The 15,384-nt window shown below is 47.8% G+C and overlaps 6 protein-coding genes across 6 annotated transcripts; 3 read left to right on the forward strand and 3 right to left on the reverse strand.

Moving 5' to 3' along the window:
- Nucleotides 1-121: 121 nt before the first annotated feature.
- Nucleotides 122-1,291, reverse strand: N7446_006020 (uncharacterized protein; the record flags this gene model as incomplete). The annotated part of the gene is made up of 3 exons (XM_058514768.1): nucleotides 122-432; nucleotides 587-1,073; nucleotides 1,169-1,291. The coding sequence occupies 3 exons, from the start codon at nucleotides 1,289-1,291 to the stop codon at nucleotides 122-124; spliced, it is 921 nt and encodes a 306-aa protein (XP_058371946.1).
- A 1,430-nt stretch (nucleotides 1,292-2,721) lies between these two features.
- On the forward strand, nucleotides 2,722-4,010 carry N7446_006021 (uncharacterized protein; the record flags this gene model as incomplete). Its single annotated transcript, XM_058514769.1, has 3 exons — nucleotides 2,722-2,754; nucleotides 2,808-3,120; nucleotides 3,172-4,010. The coding sequence occupies 3 exons, from the start codon at nucleotides 2,722-2,724 to the stop codon at nucleotides 4,008-4,010; spliced, it is 1,185 nt and encodes a 394-aa protein (XP_058371947.1).
- An 806-nt stretch (nucleotides 4,011-4,816) lies between these two features.
- Nucleotides 4,817-6,382, forward strand: N7446_006022 (cytochrome P450; the record flags this gene model as incomplete). Its single annotated transcript, XM_058514770.1, has 1 exon — nucleotides 4,817-6,382. The coding sequence occupies one exon, from the start codon at nucleotides 4,817-4,819 to the stop codon at nucleotides 6,380-6,382; it is 1,566 nt and encodes a 521-aa protein (XP_058371948.1).
- An 815-nt stretch (nucleotides 6,383-7,197) lies between these two features.
- N7446_006023 (sugar porter family MFS transporter) lies at nucleotides 7,198-9,078 on the forward strand (the record flags this gene model as incomplete). The annotated part of the gene is made up of 5 exons (XM_058514771.1): nucleotides 7,198-7,402; nucleotides 7,457-7,883; nucleotides 7,940-8,300; nucleotides 8,358-8,643; nucleotides 8,705-9,078. 5 exons carry the CDS (start codon nucleotides 7,198-7,200, stop codon nucleotides 9,076-9,078), a joined length of 1,653 nt encoding a protein of 550 aa, XP_058371949.1.
- A 786-nt stretch (nucleotides 9,079-9,864) lies between these two features.
- On the reverse strand, nucleotides 9,865-11,715 carry N7446_006024 (FAD-dependent oxidoreductase; the record flags this gene model as incomplete). Its single annotated transcript, XM_058514772.1, has 3 exons — nucleotides 9,865-10,077; nucleotides 10,155-11,421; nucleotides 11,480-11,715. The coding sequence occupies 3 exons, from the start codon at nucleotides 11,713-11,715 to the stop codon at nucleotides 9,865-9,867; spliced, it is 1,716 nt and encodes a 571-aa protein (XP_058371950.1).
- A 1,062-nt stretch (nucleotides 11,716-12,777) lies between these two features.
- On the reverse strand, nucleotides 12,778-15,040 carry N7446_006025 (uncharacterized protein; the record flags this gene model as incomplete). Its single annotated transcript, XM_058514773.1, has 4 exons — nucleotides 12,778-14,513; nucleotides 14,576-14,613; nucleotides 14,674-14,714; nucleotides 14,780-15,040. 4 exons carry the CDS (start codon nucleotides 15,038-15,040, stop codon nucleotides 12,778-12,780), a joined length of 2,076 nt encoding a protein of 691 aa, XP_058371951.1.
- Nucleotides 15,041-15,384: the final 344 nt, after the last annotated feature.

Below are 15,384 nucleotides of genomic sequence, written 5' to 3' on the forward strand. Positions count from 1 at the left end.
TAGCAGGTAATCTCTATAACATTTGTAGATTTAACCGCCTAATTACACGAATAGATGTTGCTGAATCGGTTTTTATGCTCAGGGCGTCAACCTGATATCTCACCTGTGGACCGGTTCACATTTAGAAGTCAAGGTCCATGTCAGTTATCGAACGCGGCTCTCCAACAATCCAATCATCTTTGATCCATACAAGATTAAATTCATCATCATCCTCATCCTTATCCCCCTCTTCCTTATCTCCCGACACTTCTTTGGGCTCTTCTTCAGGTTCCTCCTCTGGCTCCTCTTCAGGTTCCGATTCAAGCCCATCTTCTGGCTCTTCCTCTGGCTCTGATTCAGGTACGTCATCCGGTTCCTCTTCTGGATCGGATTCTGGCTCCTCTTCTGGCCCATCCTCTATCTCAGATTCTGGCTGTTCTTCTGGCTCCTCTTCTGGATCCTGTTCTAGCTCTTCTTTGGTTGCTCTTCAGGGTCCTCTTCTGGCTTCTTTTCTGGCTCTTCTGGTTCGGATTCTGGCTCCTCCTATGGCTCCTGCTCAGGGTCCTCTGACTGATCGTTAGGATTTTCTTCGGGGTTCTCAGCCTACCTTTCACCTTCCCTTCCGTCGTCTCCTTTGTCACCATTGTCTGCGTCTCCGTTATCTGCATCGCCGTCGCCTGTCTCTCCATCTCCGCTGTCTTCGTCTTCCTCGCCTGTCTCTCCATCCCCATTTTCCCGTCTCCGTTTTCTTCGTCTCCATTGTCTCCATCTCCACCATCCCCCTTTTCTTGGTCTCCTGCGTCTCCATTATCTTCATTTCCTTGGTCTCCTTCATTGTCATCGTTGTCGTTTTGGTTTTCCTCTCCGTCGTTGTATTCGACCCCATCTGCATCGATTCCTTCAGCAGCTTCATCTGCCCCCTCGGCAGCATCACCTTCAGCCGGGTCGCCTTCTTGAGCACCTTCCTCAGAACTCTCATCGCCCTCCACATCCTCGCTTGGTTGCCCGACCTCTGTCGTTGCGCTGGCAGCACTATCGCGGTTACCGTGGGTACTGGCAATGCTCCAAAACCACAGAGCTATGTAGGTTGCGTTCTTTAACAAGTTAGCCAAACTCTCGGGTTATAAAGCACTCAAATTTCTAGGACGAAGAAGCTGAGGCCATTGTTTGTCACTGCTCTAAGACTCACCAATGCGCCAGTCGCGTTGTAAAATTCCAATATACAGAGGTCCTGTCTTCGACTATCTGTAGGGCCCGGCACGATCGTGTATTCGGTGTGTGGATATATGTTTCTAACAATGATACCCGCCATGGTGAACTGGCCTCAGCAATTCAAGTCTGGCTTTTTCTTCTAAACTGGGTTGAAATGCGCCGGAAGGGACGCCAAATGGGGCCAATGAATCTAATAAGGGCCGAGTTGTATCAACCATGGAAGGAGTATATGACTGGGCCATAAGTCTGCATTGTCCGGCATTACGAACCATCTCTTAGCATTCAGCCAAGATCGCAATTTATATTGTCAAGCATTGGGCTTACGAATACTGCATAGAACCAGGTCTATAGATGATCCGAAGGCTTCGGAAATACAGTAGGCCCTAAACCAGCAAATGTAATTAAAATTGCCTTATAAATAGCAGGAAATAGGGGTAATGCAATACAGAGTCATTGATATCTCTAATTGGACGGATAACATCTCAGGTCGTGACATAATCCTTTGGCCTGAATCCTCAGGCAACATCACCTGGAATCACTCTCCGCACTTACGTATTTCTCCGCGTCTTTCACTTCAGTGATTTCCCTGCCGCGTGTCTGATATCTGCGACATATCTATACGATCACAGTGACTGGATCTCAGTTGATGATTAGTGGGGGACGATGTCCTTTGTTACATATAGCAAATGACGACTCGCAAGCGCTACACATCAAACCCATGCGAATGGTGCAAAGGCAGGTCTTATTTCGGTCAGCCGAGGATTGGACGATCTCTCTAACTCGCTCATTTAGTCCGTCATCGAAAATGTAGTGCCTCACTTATGATGACCTGAACGTATGGAATTGCTAACCTCGTTCACTGGAAAGGTGATGGTAAAAGGCCATGCTCGACTTGCATCAAGTCTAAAACGCAATGCGAATCATCTATATCCAGTTTTAAATTCAAGAATGCTCGTCGAAGAAACAGAGACTTTGGCTTTTCCCCCAGTCAAGAATGGGTTGATCCCAATCAGAAAGGTGTGTTCTAGTTGATCCACAGCTTGTCTATTGACTAGCTGATCAGGCTTCAAAGGAGAACTTCATTTCGTACACACCACACAGATCTCAGAGCAAGAACAAGGTTCAGCGAATATTGAGTCTGAGTTAGTACGCCATAGTTCTGCTTGTGAGATGCAAGTAACTTCGCCCGAGCCAGTATCGAAAACAACTACACCAATCAACTATCCGAGTAATTGTGTACTTGACGAGACACATAACATTCATTCCAGCGCTGAGGATGATTCTAAGGGTTTGAACTCATCGCCTGCATATTCTCTATCGGGTAATCGAGCGACTTTATCTACCGGTGGAACGAATTCTGTACCATCTTTCTCTCCCAATGCCTCATCTATCAATCATCAAAGTTACCGACCATCCCAATCGCAATTATCTTTTCCCCTTGAGCGGGATAAGTATCCGCTTGGCCCCTTGAAAGGCCTCCCAGACAAAGATACAGAACATTCATACACTAATTTCGTAGAAGCCTGCTTAATGCGCCATTTCGCCGAAACACTTTCATTTTGGGTAAGTGCGCCCTGACCTTGTTTTGAGTGTCGTCTTGCTGAACGTGAAAATAGTTCGACACGTGCGATCGTGATCGCCATTTCCAGTTAAATGTCCCAGAAAGAGCACTGTTTTGTCCGGTTCTGCGATTCGCTGTATACACTGCTTCTGCTGGCCATTTGACGCGATTAGCGGCTTGTCGAGGTGGCTCAAATTATATCATCTTCGATGGCATTAGGCTCCATGGGCTTACAGCAGACTCCGCTGTGCGCTATCATGATACCTGCATCGCATACCTTATTCAGTTGTCAAATGACCCCAATGAGCAGTACAACGAGGATGTACTCACGGCTGTCACCATCTTGAGGTTTTATGAGCAAATCGATGGTATGGTAACCACTTTCAGCGTTCCATGGCAAAGCTAACTACGATTAGCAGCACCATCCTTGGGAATCGACTCTGAAGCTTATCTCAACACCGTTCAATGCATTGTGAACAATCAGCATGATGACTCTTTTTATGCCTATAGTACCATTCAAGGACCTCCCAGGGATCAAGATCTTCAAGTGATTCCCTCGGCATCCTTACGCCATTCAGCCTGTTTGTTAGCGCTGCGACAGGAGATCTGGAGCGCTTTTCTCAATCAACGCACTTTTCGTCTGCCCTTGTGTCCAGCGAATGACTATACCGTCTTTGATTCCGCCGGGGATTTCTCCTGGACCAATCGGATCCTCGTCTGGTGTGCCGATCTTCTCAAGTTCAGCTTTGGTGAAGGGAAATCAATGACTCCCCAGAAGCAGCTTGAGCAATGGACTAGACTGAAAGCGTTTGAGTTGATGTGGGAAACAAGCAAACCATTGGAGTTCAAACCTCTGTATTTCAAAGAAGCCGATCCTTCCAATGGACAATTCTTCCCTGTCATATGGCACAATAACGCATGTCAAGCAGTGGGTGCGCAGCATATTGAGCTGTCTCGGATTTTACTAGCTGTCTCCAATCCAAAAATGTCTCGGCTTGGACTAGCAGCCCGCGCAGCGAATATAGCATTGGAGGAGGAGCTGAGAGTCATCATTCGTCGACTTTGTGGTATTGCGCTATCGAACTCCAATCCGGTCTTGATGGTGGATGCTGCAGTTGGTATTTCTGTCTGCGGTGAATATTTCAACGATGCTGCGGAACAAGATGCCATTTTGAAATTTTTGGCCGATCTTGAATATCGCCATGCGTGGCCGACGGCCGCCACTTCTGCGGCCCTCAAGGAGGCTTGGCAGAGTTAATCAATTCCTTAATCAGGCATTCTTTGCTGAATCTCATTAAATTATGTACACACCCTCCTTCTTCTCTCAATGCGTCAGTGGATATAGACTTATCACAAGACGATCGTATCCTCAGGAATTTGTGGGCCACCTCGGTCGTGTCGCGTGTCAATCTCTCACTATTTTATCTTATCTAAGGGCCTTTTTACCAATCCTAGGTGATGGCATAGATGACAGCGGATCTCTAAATAAGTACTAATATTAATGCCTTTGCTCAAACTAACACCCGTCATTTATAATCTCCTTGAGACCCTCTATGACAAATGACAAAAGTTGCTGAAGTGTCATCCGAGACCCGCGGAGATCTACTAATGAGATTTAAGTACTGCGGGTTGCACGATAATGGGTCCCATCAAAATCCAAACGACATGACCATGGTTCTCAAAACTTGCGTTCGAAATTCCGCAAGGGTATCCCAATTGGGCCAAGATTTCCGCAGCACATTCCCCTATCACATATGAGATGCGGGTCGATCACTCTCGATTTTTCATACTGCACTCGGACCTAGTTCACAGCGAGCTCTGCGCAGTTTTTCTCCCTCAAAATATGCATTCCCTTCTCTTGGAATGTTTTCGACGGAAGGGCAATTATTTCCGCCCCTGCCGTAATGCCTCTGTTGGGTGTAAGTTGCTCGGCTTAAGATGTATTTTGGGTAATCTGTTGGATATCTGGCAAATACTCGAATCCCATCGTGAGCAATATATAACCAGGCTGCTCAACTGACGCATGTTGCCAAAAACCTTCCCTAAACACGACACTTCGCAACCATGTTGCCAACTATGGTCATTTTTGCAACACTAGTTTACCTGGCTATATACTGGCTGATTTTGCCTGTTTTACGTTACGTCCGCGATCCAAAAGGCCTCCGAAGATTCGAAAACTACTCCATCTTCTCTGGTATTACGGATGTTCCTTATTGCTATTTGAGCGCCTGCGGCTTTCGATCAAGAGACCTCACAGAGGCACACAAAAGTTCTGCCATCCTGCGAATCGGTCCCAACAGTCTCTCGTTTGGCGACATTCGTGCAGTCCGGGATATCTATGGGCACTCAACTTCCTGTGTCAAGGATCTCAAATATGCAATCACGGGTGGTCCTCATCCCAATTTGTTTGATGTGGTGAACAAAGCAGATCATAGCGCGAAGAGGAAAAGGCTCTCGGCTGCATTCGCTATCAAAAACCTTGTACAATGGGAGTTTAAAGTCGCGTTTACTACAAAGCGACTTCTGAATGCCTTCGATAAGCTCTGTACGCAACCGTTGCCGACAAATTCCTTTCCCGACCCTTCCGACCTGACTGTGGATTTCAACCACTGGATCAACCTTTTTACAATTGAGGCAATCAATAATATTGCACTGTCCTCGACGTTAGGTCTTCTGGAAAAAGGAGATGACCTCGTCACTGCGCAGCGAATGGACGGTTCAACCTACCAGGCACACTACCGCAAGGCTCAGAATCAGAGTGCCTTCGTTGTATCTCACTTTGTGTGGGACTACGGCAATTTCAAGTTGTTTAGTTGGATCTCTAAGCTTTTCCCTAAGTGGCGGAGAGTTTGGAAAGATGCAGAGCCGTGGAAGGACGTTATCTATCACCAAGCCGTCACTCGCATGAAGCGACATGAAAATGGAGAAGACCTTGATGACTTTTTTTCAACAATGATGAATGACAAGGCTGGCGAGCCACATAATTTGGAATGGGGCGAGATTGTTGGCGAAATTGGTGCCATTATCGATGCCGGTGCCGATACCACAGCCATTGCCTTGACTCAGCTCATCGATCTCCTCATTCGCCATCCGGAGCATTTGGAGACTCTTAGGCAGGAAGTTGATGGCGTTCTCACTGAAGATGAAATCGTCGCTCCATATGACACTGTCAAGCATCTCCCTTTCCTACGCGCTTGTCTTGATGAGGCTATGCGGGTAATTCCCCCTACCTCGGCAGGCCTACCTCGCCGAACGCCCCCCGAGGGTGGGATGGTCCTTGGTGAATGGATACCAGGTGATACGAGCGTATCTATGACAATCTACGGTGCACACCATAATCCGACTGTGTTTCCGAATCCGGATGAGTTCCAACCCCATCGTTGGATGGATCCTGAAGAGAGGAAAAGAATGGAGCCATATTTTATCCCTTTTTCGACAGGGGCAAGAGGTTGCATTGGCCGGAATATCTCGTATCTAGAGCAAACTGTCATGCTCGCTTCTTTGGTGCACCGATATGAGTTTGCATTACCGAGTCCTGAGTGGAAGTTGACGCGGCATGAGGCATTTAACCTTTTGATGGGCGATATGCCTATCAAGCTTTGGCGGAGAAAGATTTCTGCTGGATACTAGTTTGCTGGGTCATATTTGGATGCAATCACTTTACGGAACTAAATGGATGAGATTGAGCTTGAATGGAATAAACTCGCTGTGTCTATAAAAAAGGACAATTTTTCTGAATCCAAATCTAGTGTTCAAGGAAAAATAAATCCACAAAATTGATAGGATGGCTTCTATGTATAGTAACTAGACCTATCTCTCAGAACAGTTGTGTTGCATTCGGAACTTGAATTTACGCACGATATATGAGTTTCTTCGCAATTGCGGAAAAGCCGCCACTATCATGGAAGTCTCTCAACAAAACTACGGGTCGAAATCAGGTGTACCTTGATGCGGAAATAACTTACAAGCTCATCCGCAATCCATTCAAGCGTCATGAGTGTATTCAAGTTCAACGTCAGCGCGAATCCGAGTTGTCCCAACAACCGAGGATCAACCATCCTGAATTGCTTCGAACTATGGAAGCCCAATAGCCGGCCCAGCTTACCCAACCCAATATTAATTATCACTAAATATACAAGTAGTGAAGCGGGATATATTTCGACAATCGGACTGGATATCTGCATGTTGAAGATATGTCCAAAATGGACAAAATTTCCGCAACCCCACGGGGTAGATCAGCGCCAAGCCACTTGGTCCCCGTGCGACTGTCGCACAAATCACAGGCGCCCTAAATGGAATGAAGACTCTATACTCTATGTACCCCTCACAGCACTATCTGTGCTATATAAGCCTTGCAATGTCTCCAATCTTAATTTACAAGTTTCTCAAGAGATCAATTTTATTCTGATTCCTACAAGAGCTAAATTTTTAGTGCCGCCAACATCATGGCAGATCACAATGATAATTCAGCACAGGCTGCTAAGAAGAAGGCTTCTTTTATTCATGATGAAGAAAGAAGTGAGGATCACCTCGACTTCGCAGTTGAACAAATAGCCAACGAAAGAAATGGCATCAAAGGAATCCTCAATTCACCGTTTGTCTGCGGTGCAGCTCTACTAGCATCTTTTGGAGGGTTCTCGTTCGGTTATGGTAAGTCCTTCACGATGAGATATGAATTTTCTGATCACTGATATAGATCCTTAGATCAGGGAGTAATCTCTTTAATTCTAGTGATGCCTCAATTCATCGATCAGTTCCCTCAAATCGACTCCAATGCCCCAAGCTACGGATTCCACGTTGGATTCCTCACAGGAATGCTAGAGCTCGGCGCCTTCGTGGGGTGCATCTTTTTTCCATACCTTGCTGACCGTATTTCACGGAAATGGGGAATCAGCATTGCAACCGCATTTTTCTGTATCGGCGCCATTATCCAAACTGCAGCCAATGAATATGACGCACTTGTTGCTGGCAGGTTTATCGGTGGAATCGGTGTTGGCACATTGGCAATGGGTGCACCGCTGTATATCTCGGAGATTGCTCCTCCAAATTTGCGAGGCTCACTGATGGTGCTTGAGGCCATCAGTATTGTCATAGGGGCCATTGTCGCATACTGGATTACATATGGGACGAGGTCTGTACCCCCGTCTCCAATTTTTGTTTTTCTCTAATATTCAATGCGGTGAATAGAGCGATCCAAGGTGACTGGTCATTCCGATTGCCTTTTCTCCTTCAAATGATTCCAGCCCTGATAGTTGGCGGGGGGATTCATCTATTCCCTTTTTCACCTCGGTGGCTTGCCCTTCGCGACCGAAAAGAAGAAGGCCTAGTATCACTAGCCCAGCTACGTCAATTACCTTCTTCAGATGAAACAGTTCAGTTAGAATGGAGGGGGATCCTCACCGAAGTTCGGTTCCAGAGACAAGTAATGCACAGTGACTATCCCAATACAGGATCAGCGATGATGGAACTCAAGGGATGGATTGATCTTTTTCGTCCACGGTATCTTCGCAGAACGGCGGTCGCTATTGCTATCCCTTTTTTCCAACAGGTATCCTTCCCATCCCACTGAGAATCATTGCGGAGATGTTAACAGAAATTAACACAGTTTTCCGGCATCAACGCCTTTGTATACTATGCCCCTACATTCTTATCACGACTCGGTCAAAGTTATCGCATGTCTTTGATTCTCTCCGGGCTAGTCAATGTCGTTCAACTTGCGGCTGGTATTCCCACACTCGTATTTTTGGATAGTATTGGCAGACGAAAGCTTGCTATCACTGGTGGGTTTGCTATGGCTATTCCACATTTGATAATGGCAGGCATATATGGAAGGTTCAGCGATAGCTGGACTTCTCATAAGGGCGTCGGTTGGTTTGGAGTGGCTCTGATATGTAAGAACTCGCTAATTTTGGTCACAATTCCATTGTGTGTTCTGATAAAATTCACAACCAGATATTTATGTTGCCTGCTACGCTGCTTCATACGGGCCCCTCGCTTGGGTTCTTCCAGCAGAGGTATTCCCAAGCTCCAGACGAGCAAAGGGTGTTGGTCTCGCGACTGCGACTATCTGGCTAGCCAATTTCATAATAGGAACTGTGGTTCCCCAGATGCTTGTTTCGCTGGGATGGGGCACCTTTCTATTTTTCGGTCTGTTCTGCGTTGCTGGTGGTATATTTTCTTTCTTCTTTGTCCCAGAAACATCAAACAAGTCCCTCGAACAGGTCGCAGGGGTATTTGGGGACGATCTTCACCACGGTGAGGTGGAGATCCGGGCACAAATTGAGCGAGAGGTATGGCGAGAAACTAGTATGCAGGCTCATGTCTGAGACTCTTGAATCTTTACAAACTCCACAAGCCAAGAAACTGGGTCCTTATTGATGGTCTGGCCAACTTGGTTTCCTTATAACCTTTGCCATGATGTGTGAGGGCGTTTTAGCGCGTGCCCTCCGGCGTTGAACATAAACTCGTCCAAACTAATTATGTCAGAGGAGCTGAACATAAGATAAAATACTTGAGGATCTCCGACATCCAGACCCTGTCCATTGAATCGCCGAGGATTGGTTTTTTATTCTCAAACGTGACATAAACAATGACAGCATTCCTATTCTTCATCTGAATAAGAGGTGAAAAAGCATGGCACTGTCACCTATGCACGTTAACATGTTTCAAGTAAAAACTAGTTTATAACCATGCTCTTTGTCTATATACTATATACATGCTCTTGTTGCCTATTATTTTTATACAGTGGCATGTCTCTATGGCCACGCCATTAAGTTGCCTGGTTTAAGGTCAGAGCATCTCATAAGAGCTTTCTAGTAAAAGCCACCTCTTCAGAAAATACTAATCTGTTTTCTTAGAAGCATAAGACCTCATCAGTACTCTGCACCGCTTCCAGGAATGACAATATGTTCGTGGGGAGCCGAAAATACACCGTGGGTCCCGCATATCATGTCTCGACATCCATACTTCGGGCATATCCTCGTTGAAAAATAATTGGGGCGGGTTACAGCCAGGTCTAATACCGTGAAGGCTGAAACAAGAACTCGATGGGACTCAAAATTCAAACCCGCAGGTTCTTTGGCGTCAACCTGCTACAGATGGAAAATACATTTTTATAGATCTCCTCCGAAACCGTGCAGCTTCTGAGGGCCTTTGTGAGCAACACGGCAAAGCCGACCGTCCTTGTGCTGCTTCCAAGCCTCGGAGCCGACGGCAGTGAAAGCATAGAAGACGTCCTCCGGGTCATACTTAGCCTTGATCTTCTGCAAGGTGGGATAATTCTTGCCGAAGAAGTACTTTTGCCACTCCGGTTGCCGGAAGTCGGCCTGTGATGGGCCATTAGCATTAGGTCCAACCATATCTCTCCGCACTTGAATATCGGTGAAAAAGCTTGAAACCATACCTCGTTCATGTAAGCTCCCGAGTTCGGCGCCAGAGCCATCAATTTGGGCATGTACACATCAGTCATCTTCCGCTGCTCCTCGAGCATGGCCTTATTGGCATTGAATTTCCAGGGAGTACTGATGGTTGTGGCAATCAAGGTATCACGCCAAGCAGGCAGGACAGAGTTGTGAACATCCCCAACAACCTCCTGGGAAACGTTCAAAGCAACACCAATGAAGGTAGCACCGTCCTCAGTGATCTCCCTGTAGGCCTTGGTCAGGGCCTTGTTGTTCTTCTCAACCACCGACCGGGGAATCAACCAGCCGCCATACTGCGCCTCACCCACACCAATCTCCTGTTGCATGCCGTTGAACTCGTCAAGGTAGCTATCATACTGCTTGGAGTACGACGTATACTTGATACCCAACCCTTGGAGATCCATCAGAAAAGGCTTAATCAGCGAGAGAAGCTTCTTTTCAGTTATGTTAGGACCGGTCATAGGCGAGATCGCAAAGCTGGTGTTGGTGTAGAACCAGATGGTCATCACACCAGCATCCACGATATTCGGCAGTCTCGTGTGAAACAGCTCAACGGCATTGTAGAACTTGTCCTGGGAGATGTTGGTGCTAGTAAAGGTCAAGTTGAGACCCGAGACGGGGGTACCTGGGTGCGCCTTGGAAGTCATCGACCAAACGATGCCGAAGGTGCTACCACCACCACCGCTGAGAGCCCAGTAGAGATCAGAGAACTTGTTGTCGCGAGTGGCGGTAATGAAGCTTCCATTGGCGTCGATTACCTCCCACGAAAGGACCTGGTCGGCACCAAGTCCATAGCGGGAAGCGAGCGCCGAGTGGCCGCCACCCTGGCTGTAACCACCAGCAAGACCAACGGTAGGACATTCGCCTCCGACAACCTGAACGCCAGCTTTTTGAGCTGCCTCATACGCTTCGAAGCCCTGCACACCAGCGCCCATGGTAATGGCCTTTCCATTGTAGTGGGGGTCCTTGTAGTCGTGGATTTTGATGTCCTTGATATGGTGTGTCCAGATACCGAGAGCACCGGCACCAGTAGACTTTCCATTGTAGTCATGGCCAGTGTTGCGAACAACAACACGAATATTCTGCTTGGTCGCGAATTTAAGGGCCTTGGAAATGTGCTCGGGAGTAGTGACGTTGACTGAGTAGGAAACATAATTGCCCGAAGTGCAGGGCTTGGAGACAGGGTGGAAAGGATCACAGGTGCCATTGCTGAAGAATGGAGCCATGATCGAAGAGGAAGATTTATAGCTAATTTTTAATTACTTAACCAGTCTTTGCGAACACATTGAGCTTCCAGGGCACTTACTGCTCCTCGGGTACTGTCCAACCCTCGCGTAATGTCGCACATTCAGCAGCATCGTAGTTAGGCGCATGGCAAGGCTGACCCAGAGGGACAGTCTTTACCAGCCGACCATCAATTGACTGGTTAAACTTAATCCAAACCTCGTCAGAAGGCCAGCAATCATCGCCAGGGAAGCATCGGCAGGCCGAAGAGGCTTGCGCGGACACCGCCAGTAGGGATGTTAATAGGAAAGACAACATTTTCTTGGAATTGACAATTCTAATCAGATCTATTGGGGGAACTTGCATTTTAAATAAATTGACTGCGTTGATTAATGCATGAAGGGTCGACCCGCTTAACAGTGATTGGAGGCCCTTGGGACGATCCCCTTTTCGCCCCCAATTCGGCCGTGTCATTTATGTTAGTTACCATTCATTTAACTTACCTTTTGTCTTACTTATGTGTGGCCTTATACTCCGAGTCAGTGGGGGATTGAAATCCACCAACCTTCCTCACATAAGCCCAGTTGATCGGAATATTGCTTAGCTGGTTAGTACTAGAAAACGATATTGGATGAGTATCTGCCCCCGAGAAGATCGACAAAGTCGGCTCTCCTAGTCTATCGCCTTAGGAAGTGCGTTCGGTGCGATAAATATCGTGCGTGGTTTATTATACTGACCTTCAACTGTTAAAACTGATGTCTAGGGCCCTAGAGAGACGAATACGCTCTAGATTTCATCTCCATGGTTAGTGTCTAGGTCGGTCAAATGCTTACTGGTAGGACTGGGAAGGGTATGTCGTGTAACCAACTGGTTTAGAAAATGATGCAGTCAACCTTGTTGCTGCTGGGACTCGTTGCCGATGCCAACTGAGTACAACATACATGTAATACACTCAGAGTGCGCAGCTTCTTCCAACAGGCAGGCAGGATTTCCGAGGGCGACTGGGGCGTCCGAGCGCTGATTAGTCTGCTGCCAAGAAAAAAGAAGCCAATAAATAGTAGTATCTGGCTGGCGTTTCGAAGCGCGCATTGAACATAAGGATATCGACGACTTGAATGGTTAAAGTTCATGATTTGTTGCCGCTTTTTTCTTTCATTCTTGGATACTTGTATTGAGACATATTTGACTTATGGGAGTGCATCTTACGGTCTTAAAGAGGTAAGTCACATAGATTGCCACATGTTGTAATTTGGAGAAAATAAAAAATCCGGACTCTAGATACAATTGAACTAAATTCTCACTGCCTAGATGTTTTTTGGAAGAGATGTAGAAATCAAGAGATCAAACCTCCACCCACACATGTCGTTTCATGGCCGCAGCTTAGCAAATGATCCGGGTATCCGAGCCATGAATAGGGCCCATCATCAGCGCCTCCACGATCTCACCCTTGATCCCGACCCCCCGTCCTGGACGGAGCACAACTAAAGCATTGGCTTTGGCAAGGCTGCCTATACGCGGGCTGGGCTGGCCTATAGCATCAACACCAATGCTCGTAGCATATAGTCGGCCGTCCGAGCGAGAGCCCGTCACGACAGCACGGTGGTACTCGGTGCGTTTGGGGTCGAGATGGAAGTGGTGGGTCAGAACGACAGCGACACGAGGTAGTCCTAGCTGTGGCGGAATCCACGGTTTAGTGACAATAGCCTGGGAGCTCTCGCCTAGGCCGGCAAGTTTGTGCAGGGAAGACAGGACGAAGAGGTTTAGGGTGAGCAGCGCCGAGGAGGGCGTTTCGGGGAGCGAGAATATTAGCTTTGAGATGTGTTCCTGCTGGGCATCTTTGGCAGCTGCGTCAGTCTCGGTAGCATTGAGGGGTACCGTCGCGAAGGTAGTGCTCATGCCGGGCTTCATAAAGACACGGTCGAAGTGAATGGTGCCACCGAGCGAGAGCTCAATGATAGTGTTGTAGTTTATATTGTTCATGGATACGCCGCCAGTGGTCACGAGCACGTCAACGCTGGAGGATACACGGCCTACGCCGCGTAAGGAGGAATGTAGACTGTGTTCGAGACTAGACGATGGGCCGCGGGCGATACCAAGATCCACGGTCTCAAACCCCCAGGAGGCTAGGCAGGATAAGAGGGATGGACGATTGGAATCGCGGATCTGGCCACCGACAAGGGTGCAGGGGTCGGAATACTCCACGAGCTCGTCACCGATACTGAGGACGCCCACCCGGGGCTTCTTAAATATCTTGACAATTCGGGTGCCCGTGGCAGCAAGCAGACTTATTTCGGCCGGGGAGATGAGATCTCCACGAGCGAGGATCTTTGAGTTAAGGCCAATGTCGCTACCGGGCTCGCGGACGTTTTCACCTGGGACGATATCATCGGCCAGGATTTCGACGCTTGCTTCTTCTTGGCCATCTATAGTTGAAGAGGCTGTGTCCTCGACCATAACTACAGCGTTGGCATTAGGAGGGAGGGGCGCGCCGATGGTAACTCTAGCAGCGGTTCTTGGTTGTAGGGGCTCTAAGGCTCCGCTCACCTTGGCGTGAGCGAATGACGCTAGAAGGAAAACGCCTTTAGTGGATTTGCCTTCTTCAGCAGTGATAGCGTAGCCATCGATGCTGCTGGAACGGTATGCTGGTACCATCTCGGCGGCGTAGACGTCTTCGGCAATAACTGAGCCGATAATGGAAGTGGTCACTGGCGTATCAACCACAGTGGATGCAGGGGTTCGCTCGCTAATTATGCGGAGTGCTTCCTCTACGGAGACCGCGGGACGGGCATAACTGTGGCAGCGCTGATCGGCGCCCTCGGTGGCGCCTTTGGGGTTGGATTGGGACTTGTCTGGTGGAGATATGTGTTCTTTCTGGATGCCATGGCCATGGGCATGTTGGTGATGGTGTTGAAGTTGAGGGCTAATAGTGACACCGGCTTTATTATGTACTCTCTTCACACCACTAGTATGTAAGAAGCGCGAGTTCTGCAGGAAGGCATGAGGGAGGAGTTTCAGAACTGCTTCAAGCCTCTCCATGGCTCCTATGGGGTATCCTGGTAAAGTGATAATCAATGACTTCTCACGGATACCACCAAACGGTCTTGCCATCTTTGTGACTAGATGGGGGTCAGCTGCGGTGTATAACGTAGTGTGGGCTAGAGGGATCCTATCATCTCACATGGAGTAAGTTTCAAAGTCTCGGCGACCATGCCATGGCTAGACAAGGTGTTATACTTAGCGGGGTTCCAAGCCATAGATGTCATCATGTACACTCACAGTAGATTCGGGACATGGCGATGAATCAAGGTAGTTATAGCCTAGGGTTATGTCCTTAGCACACGAGAACCAGATGGCCAACTGAAATCCCAACGAATCCCCTCACCTCAGGGGTATTGTCTTTGACTCCGAAGCCTGTCGTAGAACTAAGCAAAATCAGATCATACCAATAGGAGCCATCAGACCAGTCGCAAACTGCTTGCTGGATTTTGGAAACATTGTTCGGAACGATGCGAACTGCAGGGGGTTCCCATTTACCCTCCCTGGCGAAAATGGGCGCAAGAACCCCAGCTGTGCGGTCTAAAGTGGGATCCTTGAATGCCGTATCGGAGATGATTAGAATGGCAGCCTTTTGATTTGATTCCATTGTGCTGAGAGATGGGTTCCAAAAGTGTAGGAACATACGTGAGGTCTTTTAAATCACGAAGAACTGGGGTGTGGCGAAATTCGGGGTCATGAGGTTACAAAGCTCTCTCGCTAGTGGAAATTCCGTGCTAAGTTTATTCTAGTATCTCTAGTTTGCCATGTTGCTTTTTTCATTCATTCGAATGAACCGATTTGATCTGTAGGCGAGCTGCATTTGTGGACATTAAGCGACCTTCGGCTTCGAAAACACGAACCAACTGCGGCGATTGATGACTTAATATCTCAATCATCTTTTATAGTGCAATGCGCTTACGAATAGTTCTATCCTTGTATATCCAGTATGTT

The sequence above is a fragment of the Penicillium canescens genome, assembly GCF_028828765.1.
Source record: "Penicillium canescens strain IBT 15451 chromosome Unknown utg000004l_segment0_segment0, whole genome shotgun sequence".
Taxonomy (NCBI): Eukaryota; Fungi; Ascomycota; class Eurotiomycetes; order Eurotiales; family Aspergillaceae; genus Penicillium; species Penicillium canescens.